This window comes from Phocoena sinus, chromosome 14 (genome assembly GCF_008692025.1).
Source record: "Phocoena sinus isolate mPhoSin1 chromosome 14, mPhoSin1.pri, whole genome shotgun sequence".
Lineage (NCBI taxonomy): Eukaryota > Metazoa > Chordata > Mammalia > Artiodactyla > Phocoenidae > Phocoena > Phocoena sinus.
In genome coordinates this window covers 83225607-83243056 of record NC_045776.1, presented here as the reverse complement: position 1 = coordinate 83243056, position 17450 = coordinate 83225607, and the positions used below count along the sequence as shown (strand labels likewise).

The window sequence follows — 17450 nt, the reverse complement described above, 5'->3', positions numbered from 1 at the left end:
TCCCTCACGTTTGCTGCTGGCATTGCAAAAACTGTGATGTGCATGGCCAAGGGCAGCCTCTTATTTCTTTCTTTCCCTTCTCAAAGGTTTAGCTTCTTCTCCCGAGATAAGAAGCGTCTGGTCAACACGCAGAGAAACGTGCGCATCCACGAGTCCTTTGGCCAGTGGGCCAACTGCCACCGCGACGACGGTTACACGGAACAAGGACAGGAGGCCCTGCAGCACCTGTGACCGTGACCCGCCTCTGTCCTTGGACCTGAACCACCAGCGCCTGCAACAGAACCTGGCCGCCTTGGGTGTCACACCCTCAAACCTGATCCCTCCAACAAACTGTCTGCTTTGAGGGAGCACGTCAAAAAACTGATGCCAAACTCTAAAGAAACGTTTATTTATACCAGGGCTATCACCGTTTCTAATAGATGACTCTGATCCCTTAGGATATATATTTAATAAGACCACGAGCGGAAGCTGACTTTTGCATTAACTTCAGTAACGCAAGCTTCGCCAGATACATCACATGCCGCTATAACTGCTGTTTGACATGCTTTGTATGAAATTATCTGTGTAGAGGTTTTATGATCACCTTTGTCATACTTAAATGGGAGGCAGGGAAGTGGTAGGTCTTCATTAGTTACGTTCATGACATTGTCATGGTGGTAGCATAATATATAGGACGCATCGACTAGACAGGCAGGGCTTCCAAAGTCACAGGGTGAGCTGGCCCAGCTTAGGCACAAAGCAAACAGAAAACAGGGAGGACGGTCCTCCTGCCCAGAAACTGGAGACAAGTTTGCAAGAGCCTGTGGTTCTCTATTGCATCTTGTTACTGATAATGCCTAGAGCATGTAGCAATGTTCAAGGCCAGTGCCTTGGAATGTGCTATGAGTCATGCAGTACTAACCAAACAAAGTTGCTAAGGATGAGACATTGCAACGTTTCGTATGGATTCTTTTTTTCTTGGCATCTTGTTTCAGCATTCACTGTGTCAAATACTTAGTCCCCTGCGAAAAAGACAAATGTCCCAAAGCGGATTGAGTGTGATGTGCGGAACCCTCGGGGATGCCAGATGGTGGGTAGGGTAGACTCGCCAAAGCAATGGCGGTGGGTGAAAAGATGGCTTGGGGACCAAACGTCTGGCTGACTCATGAGGCTGCAGTGGAGACGGAGAGCCACATGCCGTCTGCAACTGGCAAGTTGGGGGGTTACCCAAGTAATGTTTTCTCTCCACTCACGGAGCACCCAGAGTGCAAGACTGCGCGCTCACGGATTGAGAGAGGTACCATTTCCTAACAGGGCACTCAAGTACATCTGACTGGGCTGCTTTCTACACATTTTACTATGGTTTGCTAAGAAACCATCAAGTCGGTTTATAGAATCGACATGAACTCTGTTTCCAGATCGCTGAGAAAAATCACCAGACACGAAAATGTTGGTTTAGAGCAGTGGTTCTCCAACCTGGCTGCCCATTAGAACTATTAGAGTTTATTCTCAGAGAGTATAAAAGCATTTGTGCTGAGGAATCCCCCTCCCCGCATCACCTTTGGTTGTCTTCCCCCTGGGGTGACCAGTGTTGGTAGTTTCCTGGGTGTCTTTCCTGAAGTAATTTATAAATATACACGCAATCATGTAAAAAATACAGATATATTCCTGTTCTCTTTCTACATAAATGGCAGCGTGTCATACACATGCTATCCCATACCTTTCTTTCCTTAGAATACCCTGGACATGACTTCACACCGGTATAAAAGACAGTGGGTCTCAACCAGGGGTGATTTTGGCCCCCAGGGATATTTGGCACTCACCGGAGACATTTTTGGTTGTCGCAACTGGATGGGTGCTACTGCCATCCAGTAGGCCCCAGGGACGCTGCTAAATACCCTACAATGCATAGGACGGCACCCGATACCAAAGAATTTTCCAGCCCCAGATGTCAATAGTGCCAAGACTGAGGAACCCTGGTCGACCGAGTGTAATTTGTTCATGTTTGTCCAGGCCCCACTGGTGGACAGGTAGCTTCCAGTCTTTCTAAAACAGCACTGTACACACACACGTGCATCAGTCTGCAGAATAAACTAGCAGCAGAATCGCCGGGTCGGAGGGTATCCGCCTTTGCCATGTTGACAACTACAGTCCCTGACGGGGGGGGGGGGGGGGGGGGGGGGGGGTTCTACTAATTTTTATTTTTTTTTTTTTTTAGTTACCAGGGTCATTGTAAGACTAAGCCCGAATGTCCAGGGGTGGGGACTGAATGTGCCTATTTTTTCCATCCATCGGTATTCTGGTACTCAGGGTCGACAGCCGCCAGCTTAGACTCTGTAAACACTACGTAAACACGGCTGCCCCTGTCTGTGTTTCTTCTGAAGCTGTCTCACGACTCAGCTTCCCTGATGTGGAGCAGCTTGATTACCTACTGTACCTACCAACTCTAGCCCATAACACACGCTGTAAATGAAACATGGGTGAAATCATAAAGGTGTTCCTGCAAGGTGGTCTTCTGAGATTTAGGAGAAGAGTAAAATTCTGCACTGGAAATGTACAAAGGAAAGAGCATATTCTTCTAAAACAGTTCTAACAGCTGACAGCACTTTTAAGATATCGTAGGTCCCCTATGTAACGATGAGATTTATACTCCTGATGCAAAAACCTAGTAATGAATGTGTGAGTCTTGCTACTAAATCAGACATTTACTTTACATGAGACATCCTGAATTTTAAGAACCTGAGCTTTCAAAGACACAGCCATGGATAAAAGAAAAAGGTTGAATGGCACTTTCTTGAAAAATCACATGGACAGTATGGTACTTATTCAAAGCTCTCAGAAGTTCAGGTCAATATATCCAGTTTCAAACAAACCAGAGGCTGGATGATGAAGAGAGAAAAGGCAAATCAGTCCATTGGAACTAGCTACTAACCTTTCATTGATTTCATTTTCATTTCACTCTCACTTCTTTTGAACTTTCTCTTTTCCAAGGGCTGGAGGATTGCCACAGACCATAGCCCCAAAGCCCTGCAACTCTGGGTTTTCATTTTAAATGCCAGCCACCCCGCCAAAAAGAGAAAAGGAAAAAAGGTAGTCAGCATTTGGCTCGAGAATGGAGTTATATTTGTTCAAGAGAAGCTGGTTGCTGACCCAGATCACTGCTAAGACTGGCTTTTGGTACTAAGTCTCTGGACATTCTCCTTGGATTCATTTTTCTAACCCATTTTTATTTCACTGCAGCAAACCCTGCACTATGGACATAAAGGTGGAAAACACACAACTTAGATTCTGACCAGATTTGGGTTCCCAGGAGTCACAGATCAATGCAAATGGTTTTCAGCCATCACCTCTTTCTGCCAAGCCCTCAAAATGGCCATTTCCAATAGATGGGAGAAAAAGCAAATTCCATACTGCCAAATTAAATGAGTCGTGGCTCCTTACATAGGTCTTTCTGTACAGATGCTGGTGACTGCAAAATTGTTTCTCAAGCTTATCAAATAATGGGTCCTTACAACTATAAGATGAAGGGAGTTCCCTGGTGGTTCAATGGTTAGGACTCTGCACTTTCACTACTGAGGGCGCGGGTTCAATCCCTGGTCAGGGAAGTAAGATCCCGCAAACCACCCAGGAGCCCCAAAAAACAAAAAAACTATAAGCTGAAGAAGAGAAAATTCAAAGTATCAGCATGTTCATCTTGAACCTGCATTCCAGAGTCGAAAGAAAACATACCCAACTCCATTATCATTAGTAAGTTTTTTCTGTTTCGTTTTTGTTTTCATCAGTAAGTTTTATTCAACCACCGGACTTGGATTCTGTAAACAAGCAGTGCAGGTCTCCCTGCGCTTTTACTGGTCGGGTACCTTCGTTTGGGTTTGGTAGGGGATGGAGTCTACTTACTTCTGTCCCTCTTCTCCCTCCCCTTGATCCTGTCATCTCTGAAGTCCCTCTCTCTGTCCCAGTCACCTTCTGGCCACACCCTAGTTGATTCTTTTTCCTGCCACCTCTTCTCCCGGCCCCTGTCATGGTCCCGATCCCTCGTCCTGGAGTCCCAGTGTCTTTCTCGGGATCGAGATCGCTCCCTTCTCTCCCTCTTTCCCTCTCGAAACTGGTCGCTTTTAACAACTGGCAGATTAATGGGTTTTCGGAAAGGCCGATCCCGCCCCCCAAATCTCAGCTGCCCAGATTCCTTTTTCCCCCCGAGGCCTCCTCCAAGTCGCCGAGGAATCCACCCTTTGAGAGTCCTTTCCAGTTCATAGTCCACGAATATCTCGTGTTGGTCAATAACCAGGCCATCGGCGTCCCGGTAAGCTTTGAGCAGAGAACGCTCCTCTTTGTATTCGATGAAGGCGTAGCCCTTCGAAAAGCCCGTGACCAAGTCCCTCACCAGCCGAATCCGCCGGATGTCCCCATAGCGGGAAAATACTTCCTTTAACTTCTCCTCTTTGGTCTGCAGGTTTAGTCTCGCCACAAACAGGGTGAGGAGGGGGTCTCCTGTGACGCCTTTGTTGGGGGCATATCGTGCCAGCATCGCCCTCCAGACAGCTCGATCATGTGGGTCCTCGTCGGTGCCATCAATGCTGCCAGCTTTAAGCGGGTCATACTCCTTGGCGATGGGCATCCAATCGTTCATGTTCTAAGGAGAAGCACGGCAAGCGTTTATGTAGCATCTACTGTGAGCTGCGTATTCAATCCTTCCAACAACCCCATGAAGTAGATACTGCTTTTCACCCCTTCTTCCCAACAGGGAAGGAAGAGGATTTTTCAGACGCTGTGGCCTCCCAGCTAGAAAGCAGGGGAGACAGTATCAGAGCCAGGCAGTGGGGCTCCAGAATGCTTGCACTCACTCCTCCACCAACCCTCCCCGGAAGAAGCAGAGGGCAACGTGCCTGAGTTTGATGCATACGTGTATCATCCAGCTTAGCCACGGTAGGCCACACACAAACTGTTATAACGTGGCAACACGGATCACAATCCAGAATCAAAACCCAGGCTCACCTTTCAGAGACTTTAAAATGGTCATAGGGAAACTAGCCTGGGAACTTTTGTGGAAAGGGCATTTTAAAACACTCTTTATGGGAGTTCCCTGGCGGTCCAGGGGTTAGGACTCGGCACTTTCACTGCCGGGGCCCAGGTTCAAACCCTGGTTGGGGAACTAGGATCCTGCAAGCCACACGGCTCGGCCAAATATATATATATATACATAATAATAATAATAACATTAATAAAAATTAAAAACTCTTTACTACCAAGAGTTTCAAACACATACCAGTGTAGACAACGGCATAACCTTCCATGAATTTCTCACCCAGCTCCAACCATGACCAACACCTGGCCTGTCTTATTTCATCTGTGCTCCCCACATTCCCGCTCCCAGATTTTTTTTTTAATTTTTAAATATTTATTTATTTAGGCTGCACTGGGTCTTTAGTTACGGCATGCAGGATCTTCGTTTCGTTATGCAGGATCCTTAGTTGCGGCATGCGGGACTTCTTAGTTGCGGCATGTGGGATCTAGTTCCCCGACCAGGGATCGAACCCGGGCCCCCTGCATTGGGAGTGCGGTGTCTTACCCACTGGACCACCAGGGGAGTCCCTCCCAGATTATTCTGATAAGGACTTTTTAAAAAAACAAAACTACATGGGAAAATGGTGCTCTGAATGCAGCCTTTTGCATCTGTCAGTAAACAGGGAGCAAAGCCAAAATGACAGTGACCCAGCCGCAGGCTCTTTAGTTCAAAAGGAAGATGGGGGACTTCCCTGGTGGCACAGTGGTTAGGAATCCACCTGCCAATGCAGGGGACACAGGTTTGATCCCTGGTCCAGGAAAATCCCACATACTATGGGGCGGCCAAGCCCGCATGCCATAACACTGAGCCCACAAGCTCTAGGGCCTGCGTGCTGCAACTACTGAAGCCTGCGTGCCTAGAGCCCGTGCTCCACAACAAGAGAAGCCACTGCAATGAGAGGCCCACGCACTGCAACGAAGAGTGGCCCCCACTCGCCGCAACTAGAGAAAGCACGTGTGCAGCAACGAAGGCCCAACGCAGCCAAAAAATATATATAAATAAATAAAAAGAAACTTTATATATAAAAAAAAGGAAGATGGGATTTCTTCCCACTTCCCTAGCTCATAATCCATTTATGCTTTGGAGCTTGAGAACTGATTGCAATGGTAATTTTAGTTCAGCAAGCACACTGCAACTGTCATTCATTCCGATAGATCTTTCTAGTTTGTTTGAAAGAGGGTGGGTAAGTTTAAGTCTGACACATGATAATTGATTCATGTGAATTTGCTGGAATAATTCGGTGCTTGCCAACATTTCAGACCCTGCTGGTAATCATGTGACTACCTCTGTAAAGCTTTAGAGCCAAGGCTGAAATATGTTCCTTAAAACCAGGGCTCTGTCAAATATATCTGGTGATCTTCATTCCTAACAGCATCTTTCCATGATATTTATTAAAATGGTATCTATAGTTTCCCCCCCTCCTCAAATTTTCCTCAAGGATCTTTTTTGGTTTTGTTCTTCAGTTTACAGGTTATGTAGGGGGAGTGATCACAGTGGAATTTCTTTTCCTAGTAAAATAGTAAAACACCTACAGAATAAAACCCAAAGTCAATGAACTCAAGAATTCTGACTCTCACTTAGCCTCTCCCCAAATTCCACTGCAGAACCTACTCTCCCCAGGACTGCTCCTCATTCTTTGAACGTGCCCTAATGCCCTGGCTCTGTGTCTTTCCTGGTGCAATTTCCTCTGCTGGGAATATTCCCTTCCTTTCCACCTCCCACATCTCCACTTGTGGAAATTCTACTGGTCCTTCAAGTCCAGCTTCCAGCCTCTTCCCTATGAAGCAAACCCGTTGGTCCCACAGCTCATGGTACCTCTTCTGTCATACTGATCACGTTTTGCCCAACACACAATAAACACTCTTCACAATAAACACTCTTCAACCCAGTGTCTCCAGATCCTAGGACACTTCCTGATAAATGTTGGGGAACTGAACCAACTCCAAACAAAATTCACTGAACTTATTTTGGTCCAAATCAGACAAAAAGGACCACTTCATTGAAAATTGAAAGGCAGGGACTTCCCTGGGGCGCAGTGGTTAAGAATCCACCTGCCAATGCAGGGGACACGGGTTTGATCCCTGGTCCAGGAAGATCCCACATGCCGCGGAGCAACCAAGCCCGTGCGCCACACTACGGAGCCTGCGCTCTAGAGCCCACGAGCCACAACTACTGAAGCCCATGTGCCTAGAGCCCGTGCTCCGCAACAAGAGAAGCCACCGCAATGAGAAGCCCGTGCACCGCAGCAATGAAGAGCAGCCCCCGCTCGCCCAACTAGAGAAAGCCCACACGCAGCAACGAAGACCCAACGCAGCCAAAAAATTAATTATTTTAAGAAAGAAAGAAAATTGAGAGGCAGGACTTACACCATCTGCCACCAAATTGTAAAAGGAGGACATATATGCGTCTCATCATTAACAAGCAACTTTGGAGAAGACACCTCTCTGGTATCCTTATCAGTAAAAGGATGATAAACAACTAGAACAAGGGAAGGAGCACGAGAAGAGTGAGACGCTTTTGGTCCGGTCTGGGCTCTGCCTCTAACTCACTTTGTGTCTTTTGTCTATTATGGCTGTAATTTCTCCACATGGGGTAAAAAAGGAGAGAGAGATCACTGTGTTGTTTGGATCTCTGCTCTGGTATTCTCTAAATGGACCTAAAATTCTTAAGATTCTAATCGTACTATCGCAAGGTTGCAGGAAAAGCAAACAAACAAAAAAGAGACCATAGTATAGTTAACCTGTATTGAACACTTAGGAGGTGCCAGGCACTGCGCTAAGCACTTAACTCCCCTCCCCTCTCAACAACACCGGGACACACCCACTTCTATTATTGCCATTTCAGATGCCAAAGGTGAGATGCAAAAAGATTGTCTTTTGGCCCAAATCACAGAAGTAGCCCAGAGGGGGAGTTAGAACCAAGGGCTTTTATTGACTCCAGAGCTTGAGCTCTTAACTCTTTCCTTAGATAGCTGTCATAAAATATAAAGCTTGAGATGGGGATAGGAAAAAGCAGGCCACGTCTGGGTGTCTGAGGCTGAGAACCCCCTCGCAGCCAAGTGGGAAAGGAACCCGTCCCCATTCCACAGGAAAAGATCACAAAGATCCACCAAATAAAGCTGGCATTGCTGTACACAGTCAGAGCTCCTGTTCAAAGCTTTAAGAGTTCCTCAAATTAAACTCTGGAAAAAAATTACAAAGGGATAAAAGATGAGTTTCCGGTTTTCTCCCTCACCTGCATGCTCCTATCAATACTCAATACCAAGAGAAGAGCGGGCTTCACAGCTTCTCGTTAATCTTTCTAGGTGTATTTCCTCCGTTGCAACATTGCATCGAGATTTTCTACCACCATCTCTCTGGATGTTTAGATTCTCGTCATTACTTCATAAACGGAGATGGGATGTGAGAGATGAATCGTCGGGGGTGGAGGTGAGTGGGGCAATGAACTATTAAAGACAAGTGTGGAAAGTGAAAAAGCACTGGATTGGGAGTCAGAACACCCAGGTGTGAGACCTAATGTTAGCTTCGGCAAAATTTAAATCACCTGTTAAATGCTGCTAAGTGCCTCTTCACCGCGTTTTTTTGTGAAGATGAGAGAAGGTAATGTCTTTGAAAGCGCTTTCTAATTATAAATTATTATACAAATAAAAACTATTCTTGGGCTTCCCTGGTGGCGCAGTGGTTGGGAGTCCGCCTGCCGATGCAGGGGACACGGGTTCGTGCCCCGGTCCGGGAGAATACCGCGTGCCGCGGAGCGGCTGGGCCCGTGAGCCATGGCCGCTGAGCCTGCGCGTCCGGAGCCTGTGCTCCGCAACGGGAGAGGCCACGGCAGTGAGAGGCCCGCGTACCGCAAAAAAAAAAAAAAAAAAAGCTATTCTTAAGCAAACAAACAAAGCACTCGTCCCTGCAGCACTGAGTCTGCAGAACAGAACAACCGGCGCTTCCCACCAGGTGGGAAGCAAACTGAAGGCTGGCGCCCAGAGCCGTCCGAGCACGCGCAGTGAGGCCGTGGACGCTAACGCGTAAGTCTCCGTGAAAAAGTCTATACTTCCGATCCGCCCCCCGCCCCGCAGCGCCTCCGTCTCGGCCGCCGTCCCTCAGGGATGCCTTCCCCAGCCCGTCACCATCTGAGGGGGCACAGGACGGAAGGGGCCATCCTACCAACCCAGCTGTCGCCCCCGCTCCCGGCAACACAACCCCAAAAGGTCCCCCTTTGCCCGCTTTCAACATGGCGGCCCACGCACGCGCCGACATACCGTCCAGGCCGAATTCCCTCGTCCTTCTCGCCAGGGTGGGCCCTACTCCCACCAAACCGCTCCCGCTCACCTCAGGAAGGCTCGGGCTTTCTTTCCCACGGGGCCTGGTGCCGAGCTCGAAGCGACGGAAGATTCTTCCTCCTTGACTGACAGGACCTTTACATCGGAAGTAGCAGATTCGTCACGGGCCCTGTTTCCGTTTTTGCTTTTATTTTAAGAAATTTAATCACATGCCTTGAGCATCGACTGCATATCGTCTCCGACGAGAATGAACTTTCTGTTTCTGTAAAATTTTTCACGAAGACAGAAACTGCTAAATTGAACAAAAGTTGAAAGACGATCGAATGTGCAGCTAGTTGTCTGGGAGCCGCTGGATTTCTCTCCGTAGCAAAGAGGTGTTTCAGCGCGATGCGAGTTTTGGTTCTTAGGCTCGCTTTGAGAATTTGCTTAATATTGTGGGGTTTTTTTACTCAAAAAATCTGTATGCCGGTTCACAAGGAAACTTTGTACGTATGTTTTGCCAGAGTTTTTCTAACCCGTAAATTTAACACGTTCGCTTTCCACACAAGCAAAACAGTTCTTCACAGTTTGGAGAGTTTACTTAAGAATCGCGTAGAAGCTGGTTTAAATGCCGTTTCCTGGGCCCCGCAGGGAATCAGTGAATTCAGAACCGCTGAATGAACCTCAAAATGACTTTGAGGACCCCTGCCTTTAGAGTCACGGTTAAGAAGCCCAGATTTAAAACCTAAGTGTGGGAGGGAGAGGGGAGAACGGTGTGGTCAGTAAATCTGTGTAGAACGGGTAGATGTATGCATTCAGATTATGCTGTGTTTCTTTTTTGTTAGGTCAAAATATTCGGGTAGATTACGACTTGTGGTACAGCTTGAAATGTCTTGAGACAGTTGTGCTTTTCATGATGAGTCTCGTGATTTCTTCAGCCAATCATTTTCTGATTAATTCTTACAAGTGGGTCATTTCTGCGAACAGCTGATCTCATTTTGATTCCAGTCCTATTCTTAGAAGGTAAGCCAATGACCAGCTACTAAGGATGTATTACGGCTTCCTAGTTTTTATCAAATCTTTATTATGTAGGTGAAGCATAGGTTCTGAATATCTATAGCTTTCTTTAAAGTACGTCCTCTTGAAATATATTAATAAAATGTATTGAGCAAAAAAGTGAGCAATATCTATAGTTTAAAATTTCATATTTAGGACTTCCCTGGTGGCGCAGTGGTTAAGAATCCACCTGCCAGGGGCTTCCCTGGTGGCGCAGTGGTTGAGAGTCTGCCTGCCGATGCAGGGGACACGGGTTCATGCCCCGGTCCGGGAAGATCCCACATGCCGTGGAGCGGCTGGGTCCGTGAGCCATGGCCGCTGAGCCTGCACGTCTGCAGCCTGTGCTCCGCAACGGGAGGGGCCACAGCAGTGAGAGGCCCGCGTACCGCAAAAAAAAAAAAAGAATCCACCTGCCAATGCAGGGGACATTGGTTCCATCCCTGGTCCAGGAAGATCCCACATGCCACAGACCAACTAAGCCCGAGCACCACAACTATGGAGCCTGCGCTCTAGAGCCCGCGAGTCACAATTACTGAGCCCGTGTGCCACAACTACTGAAGCCTGGGCGCCTAGAGCCCGTGCTCCGCAACAAGAGACGCCACTGTTTGAAGCCCGCGCACCGCAACTAAGAGTAGCCCCCCTCACGGCAACTAGAGAAAGCCCGCGCTCAACAACGAAGACCCAGTGCAGCCAAAAATAAATAAACATATTAAATAATTAATTAATTAAATTTTAAAAAGAAATATTGTGGTCCCAGTATCTCTGCTCTGCTGGCTTATCAACGGAAGGCTTCTGGGAAAAGTGCATCCACAGCATGAATGCTTCTGCAGACTCTGAAGGTGCTGCAGACATCTTTTAATATGCTTGGTGGCCTCTTGAAGGGTCATCTGAAAGGCATCTCCACGGCTGCCACATCTATATAGTTAAAGTTTAATTATATACAAAATTACTTACATAACAAAATACTTTATAAACCAAGCAGAAGATCTGAAGGGCAACGTGAGCAACCCTACTAGAGATTTCTATAGAAGTTTCATATTTATACAATCTTTTTTCCCTTTTTCCGGTTTTATTGACATACAGCACTATATAAGTTTAAGGTGACTTACATACATCATGATATGATTACCACAGTAAGTTTAGTGAGCATCTGTCATCTCGTAAGGATACAAAATAAAGGAAATAGAAAAAAAAATTCTTTTTCCCATACAGCAGTGTTAAAAAGATATTTATCATATCATACATTACATCCCTAGTACTAATTTATAACTGGAAATAAGTACCTTTTGACTGCTTCTGTCCAATTCCCCCACCCCCAGGCCTCACCTCTGGGAACCACAAATCTGATCTCTTTTTCTATGTGTTTGTGTGTTTGTTTGTTTTGAAGTATAACCGACCTACAACACTATGTTAGCTCCTGGTGCACAAAATTATGATTTGATATTTCTGTACATTTCAAACTGATCACCACCATCTTAAAACAAACATCACCATCTTAAAACAAACATTTAAACAAACAAACAAACAAACAAACAGTTAGCATCACCTGCCAGACACTGGGCTAAGCTCACTTCACTCTCTCAACAACCCATTGCAGAGTGTATTGTAACCTTCCTGGGTGGAACAGAGCTGGCCTGGAGAGTAGGGTGGAGGACATTAGTCCCTTGGCTGTAGTTTCCTTTAATGCTTCCCTCACCCACCTACACCACCTCCCCACACACACACCCCACCCTCCCACTCATCACCCTGAATAAACATTTCACCTAAGTTTAAAAAAAAAAAGTGTGCTGTTATGCAAACACCGACTGAAAACAAGTGTTCTGGGCACCACCCTTCCTGCAACCAAATTCTTTTCTAAAGACTTTCAGCTCCTAGAGCTGAAGTCACTGACCCAGGATTGCAGGCATTTAAGCCAAAAGAGAACAGGAAGAAAGACATACTGAATGTACCACTCAGGAAATTAATGGTGCCACCAGTATTCAGAAGAGCATGAGACCTACTCTGCTTGATGTACCAAAATAGGACCACCAGATATTTGCTAATGGAACTTTCCTATGGGTGGAATTAACCCCCAAACACTTATGGTTCCATTTTTATGAAGCATGATCCACCCACTACTTTTGTTTCCTACGTCATGTTTTCCTTTGCTTAACAGTGAGTTGGGCGATACCTTACTTTATGCTCCTTTTTTTTTTTTTTTTTTTTTTTTTGCGGTACCTGGGCCTCTCACTGCTGTGGACTCTCCCGTTGCGGAGCACAGGCTCCGGACGTGCAGGCTCAGCGGCCATGGCTCACGGGCCCAGCCGCTCTGCGGCATGTGGGATCCTCCCGGACCGGGGCACGAACCCATGTCCCCTGCATCGGCAGGCGGACTCTCAACCACTGCGCCACCAGGGAAGCCCCACTTGGACTTTTTAAAAAGCTTTGTTGTAGACATATTCTATGTGTGTTACTGATCCAGCCTTTCATAGCTTGTACCCAAATAATCATATGAACTTGGGGAGTTTCTCATACTTCATATTCTGGAGATAAAGTAGTTTATAATAGGCATAGTAATAATAATAGCCAACATGTATTGTGCACTTACCGTGTGCCAGATGCTGTTCTAAAGCACTTCACGACAATCTTATAAAGTGGCTTCTATCCTTATCCCCATTTGATAGCTGGGAAGACTGAGCCCCAGAGAAGTAATTTCCTTGCCTAAGATCACACAGCTTGCAAGTGACAGAGCCAATCAAGATTTGAACTGTTGTGGTCTGGTCTAGAATCCACCTTGAACACTGTGGTAGCACTCATACTTTTTCAAATTTCAGGGTGCATGTGCATCAGAATTACCTAGAGAGCTTGTTAAAACACAGATTGGGGCTTCCCTGGTGGCGCAGTGGTTGAGAGTCCGCCTGCCAATGGAGGGGACGTGGGTTCGTGCCCCGGTCTGGGAGGATTGCTGGGGCCCACCCCTAAAGTTTCTGATTCAGTGGGTCAAGAATTTGCATTTCTGAAAAGTTTCCAGGTGATGCTGATGCTGCTGGTCTCGGAAACACACTTTAAGAACCTCTGCTGGGTGAGAAAAGAAACCAGCCCCAAATGGAATCACTTGTGCTAAGCCCTTAATATATAACTTCAGTTTCAGCCTCTCCCGGGGTGGAATTTTAAACCAATCAATCTGGAATTTCCTGATCATCCCTAGTAAGGTAATCTGCTTGATAGACTCCCCACCTTTACCCCCAAGGGAAGGCGACCTTACCTGAAATAATCCTTTCTTTTGTTTATGACTTCCTTGTCTTATCCCCCTTTTCTGCCTTTAAAAACCTTCCATTTGTACAGCTCCTCTGAAGCTCTTTTCTACTTGCTAGATGAGATGCTGCCCAATTCATGAATCGTCAAATAAAGCCAAGGAGATCTTCAAATATACTCAGTTGAATTTTTTTTTTTAATATTTATTTAGGGGCTTCCCTAGTGCAGTGGTTAAGAATCTGCCTGCCAATGCAGGGGACACGGGTTCGAGCCCTGTTCTGGGGAGATCCCACATGCCGCGAACCACCTAAGCCCATGTGCCACAACTACTGAGCCTGCACTCTAGAGCCCACAAGCCACAACTACTGAGCCCGCGCGCCTAGAGCCCATTTCAAACTGATCAAACTGTGCTCCGTAACAAGAGGAGCCACCGCAATGAGAAGCCTGAGCACCGCAAGGAAGAGCAGCCCCGCTAGCCGCAACTAGAGAAAGCCCACACGCAGCGACAAAGACCCAGTGCAGACAAAACTAAAATAAATAAACTTAAAATATTTATTTATTTATTTTTTTAATTTAGTCTGCTTCAGGTCTTAGTTGTGGCTCACGGGATCTTCATTGTGGCATGCGGGATCTTTAGTTGCGGCATGCAGACTTCTTACTTGCGGCATGCATGCGGGATCTAGTTCCCTGACCAGGAATCGAATCCAGGCCCCCTGCACTGGGAGCATGGAGTCTTACCCAGTGGACCACCAGGGAAGTCCCGAATTTTGTTTTTGTTTTTTTTTTACGGTACGCGGGCCTCTCACTCTTGTGGCCTCTCCCGTTGCGGAGCACAAGCTCTGGACGCGCAGGCTCAGCGGCCATGGCTCACGGGCCCAGCCACTCCGCGGCATGTGGGATCTTCCCAGACCGCGGCACGAACCCACGTCCCCTGCATGGGCAGGCGGACTCGCAACCACCGCGCCACCAGGGAAGCCCACTTTGACTTTTTTAAAGTGCGATTTACCAGGTTTCACTGTGTAACAAAGAAGGAAGAAAGATATGGTGCCTTAGAGGATCAATTTCTAGAGAAATTTCAAGGCAGAAGGAACTTTTGAAAAGGACAGTGGCGCAGAAGAGATTCATACCAGCAGTGGTGGCTGGGGATCCTGATGGTAAAAAACAAATGCAGCAACATTAACTTCTTTCTGATAAGCATTGCTCTGCGAAGGCTACATTCCAACAATGATGTTCGGTGCTTTTTAGTCTATTCACAGAGTTGTGCAACCATCACCACAATCTAATTTTAGAGCATTTTCATCACCCCAAAAAGAAGCCCTGTCTGCATTAGCACGTACTCCCCCTCCCCCTCCCCCAGCTCTAGACAACCACTAATCTACTTTCTATCTCTATGGATTTGCTGTTGTGCACATTTCATATAAATGGAATCATACAATAGGTGGCCTTTGTGGCTGGCTTCTTTCACTCAGTAAAATGTTTTCAAGATTATCCACATTGTAGCGTCCGTCATTCCTTACCTCCTTACCAGCACTTTGCTGAGGTATAATTTACCCAAAGGAAACACACAGTGTTAAGCATACAGTTCCGCAATGCTTCACCTATGTATATACTCATGTGACCTTCACCAAGATCAAGATGTAGCACATTTTCATCACCCCGTAGAGCTTCCTCACATGTTAAAAGAAGGAAAACTGGTCAAGTACACATAGGATAACATTTATTTTACAAGCTTAACCGTTTTTAAGTGTACAGTTCAGTGGTGTTAAGTACATTTGTATTGTTGTGCAACCAAACTCCAAGACTTTTTCACCCTACAGAACTGAAACTCTATACCCACTAAACAACGGCCCTCCATTCCCCCCTCCCCCCAGCCCCTGGCAACCACCATTCTACTTTCTGTTTCTGTGAGTTTGTGCACTAGATATCTCATATAAGTGAAATCATATAGTATTTATCTTTTGGTGACTGGCTTAATTTCACTTAGCATAATGTTCTCAAGGTTCATCGATGTTGTGGCATGTGTCAGAATTTCCTTCCTTTTTAAGGCTGATTAATATTCCATTGTATGTATACACCACATTTTTTTTTATCCATTCATCTGTGGATGGACATTTGGGTAACTTCCACCTTTTGGCTATTGTGAATAATGCTACTATGAACATGAGTGTGCAAATATCTCTTTGACACCCTGCTTTCAATTCTTTTGGATATGTACCCCAAAGTGGTATTGCTGGATCATATGATAATTCTATTTTTCATTTTATTTATTTATTTTCTTCTTATTATTTTTTTTTATACAGCAAGTTCTTATTAGTCATCCATTTGATACACATCAGTGTATCCATGTCAATCCCAATCGCCCAGTTCATCACACCACCCCCACCCCCACGCCGCTTTCCCCCCTTGGTGTCCATACGTTTGTTCTCTACGTCTGTGTCTCAATTTCTGCTCTGCAGGGACTTCCCTGGCAGTCCAGTGGTTAAGACTCTGCACTTCCACTGCAGGGGATGCAGGTTTGATCCCTGGTTGGGAAACTAAGATCCCACATGCCGTAAAGTGTGGCCAAAAAGAAAAAGAAAAAGAAATGCAATTGATATTTTATATTGATCTTGTAATTGATCTTGTATGCTGCAACCTTGAGCTCATTTATTAGCTCTAATAGTTTTTTTGTGGATTCTTTAGCCTGCTAATATGGTGGATTACATAGATTGATTTTTTTTTAGTATTTATTTATTTATTTTTGGCTGCATCGGGTCTTGGTTGCAGCTGCGGGATTTTTTTTTTTTTTTTTTTTAATGGCTGTGTTGGGTCTTCGTTGCTGTGCGCGGGCTTTCTCTAGTTGCGGTGAGCAGAGGCTACTCTTCGTCGCAGTGCGTGGGCTTCTCATTTCGGTGGCTTCTCTTGTTGCGGAGCACGGGCTCTAGGCACGCAGGCTTCAGTAGTTGTGGCTCGCGGGCTCAGTAGTTGTGGCTCATGGGCTCTAGAGCGCAGGCTCAGTAGTTGTGGCTTAGTTGCTCCACGGCATATGGGATCTTCCCCGACCAGTGCTCAAACCCGTGTCTCCTGCATTGGCAGGCGGATTCTTAACCACTGCGCCACCAGGGAAGTCCCTAATTTATTTATTTTTTACTTTTTTGGCTGCATCGGGTCTTAGTTGTGGCACATGGGATCTTCGTTGAGGCATGCGGGAGCTTTTGTTGCAGTGCACAGGCTTCTCTCTAGTTGTGGTGTGCGGGTTTTCTCTCTCTAGTTGTGGTGCTCCGGCTCCAGAGCGCGTGAGCTCTGTAGTTTCCGGCACGCGGGCTCTCTCGTTGAGGCGCGCGGGCTCAATAGTTGTGGCGCGCGGGCTCAGTTCCCCGACCAGGAATCGAACCCACGTCCCCTGCATTGGAAGGTGGATTCTTTACCACTGGACCACCAAGGAAGTCCCAAAAGATAATTTTACTTAAGTCAAACTGAGGATTATAACCCAAGAGACAGACTCTCAGAAGCTCTGAGAACTGTTCTGCCTATTAGAAGTCAAAGACACAGTCATAAGCCTTTTTGAGACAAAGGATCATACATCAAAATGACATACAGGCATTTTACATAAACTTCACCAAAGATACAGAGTCCAGGTAAGCAAGCAATTAAGTCACCATGACTCCCTACAGAGTTTGGAAAGAGTGCTAATCTTTTAAGCGGTTACATTGCTAGCATCAGAAGAAAGGGGAAAAAAAGTTGACCTTTGTGGTCAAGCAGGCATTCCCACCTTTGAGGAGGTCTGGTTAATGTATAATGCAAATGTACATTGCACATGAGAGAGGGAGGGAGGAGGCCCAAATGTACAGAGAGAGGATTTTATGTTTACATTTTCTTGTC

General features: G+C 46.3%; 2 protein-coding genes across 5 annotated transcripts in view; one reads left to right on the top strand and one right to left on the bottom strand.

Annotated features, from left to right (window-relative positions):
* The window catches only part of RILPL1 (Rab interacting lysosomal protein like 1), a 44366-nt gene extending 43433 nt beyond the window's left edge, over positions 1–933 (top strand). For 2 of the 3 annotated variants that reach the window (XM_032603296.1, XM_032603294.1), the window contains exon 7: positions 87–933. In XM_032603296.1, the coding sequence (XP_032459187.1) occupies positions 87–231 (145 nt within the window). In that variant the 3' untranslated portion in view covers positions 232–933. The remainder of the gene's footprint in view (positions 1–86) is intronic. The other variant, XM_032603295.1, reaches the window with a different exon arrangement.
* A 2787-nt stretch (positions 934–3720) lies between these two features.
* On the bottom strand, positions 3721–9504 carry SNRNP35 (small nuclear ribonucleoprotein U11/U12 subunit 35). 2 transcript variants are annotated; one of them, XM_032603301.1, is made up of 2 exons: positions 9370–9504; positions 3721–4612 (listed from the first exon to the last, which is right to left on the bottom strand). In XM_032603301.1, the coding sequence occupies exon 2, from the start codon at positions 4607–4609 to the stop codon at positions 3869–3871; it is 741 nt and encodes a 246-aa protein (XP_032459192.1). In that variant the 5' UTR covers positions 4610–4612; positions 9370–9504; the 3' UTR covers positions 3721–3868. The 2 variants fall into 2 exon arrangements, with proteins under 2 accessions (XP_032459192.1, XP_032459193.1); XM_032603302.1 differs by having other exon boundaries at positions 9300–9433.
* Between the last annotated feature and the right edge of the window lie 7946 nt (positions 9505–17450).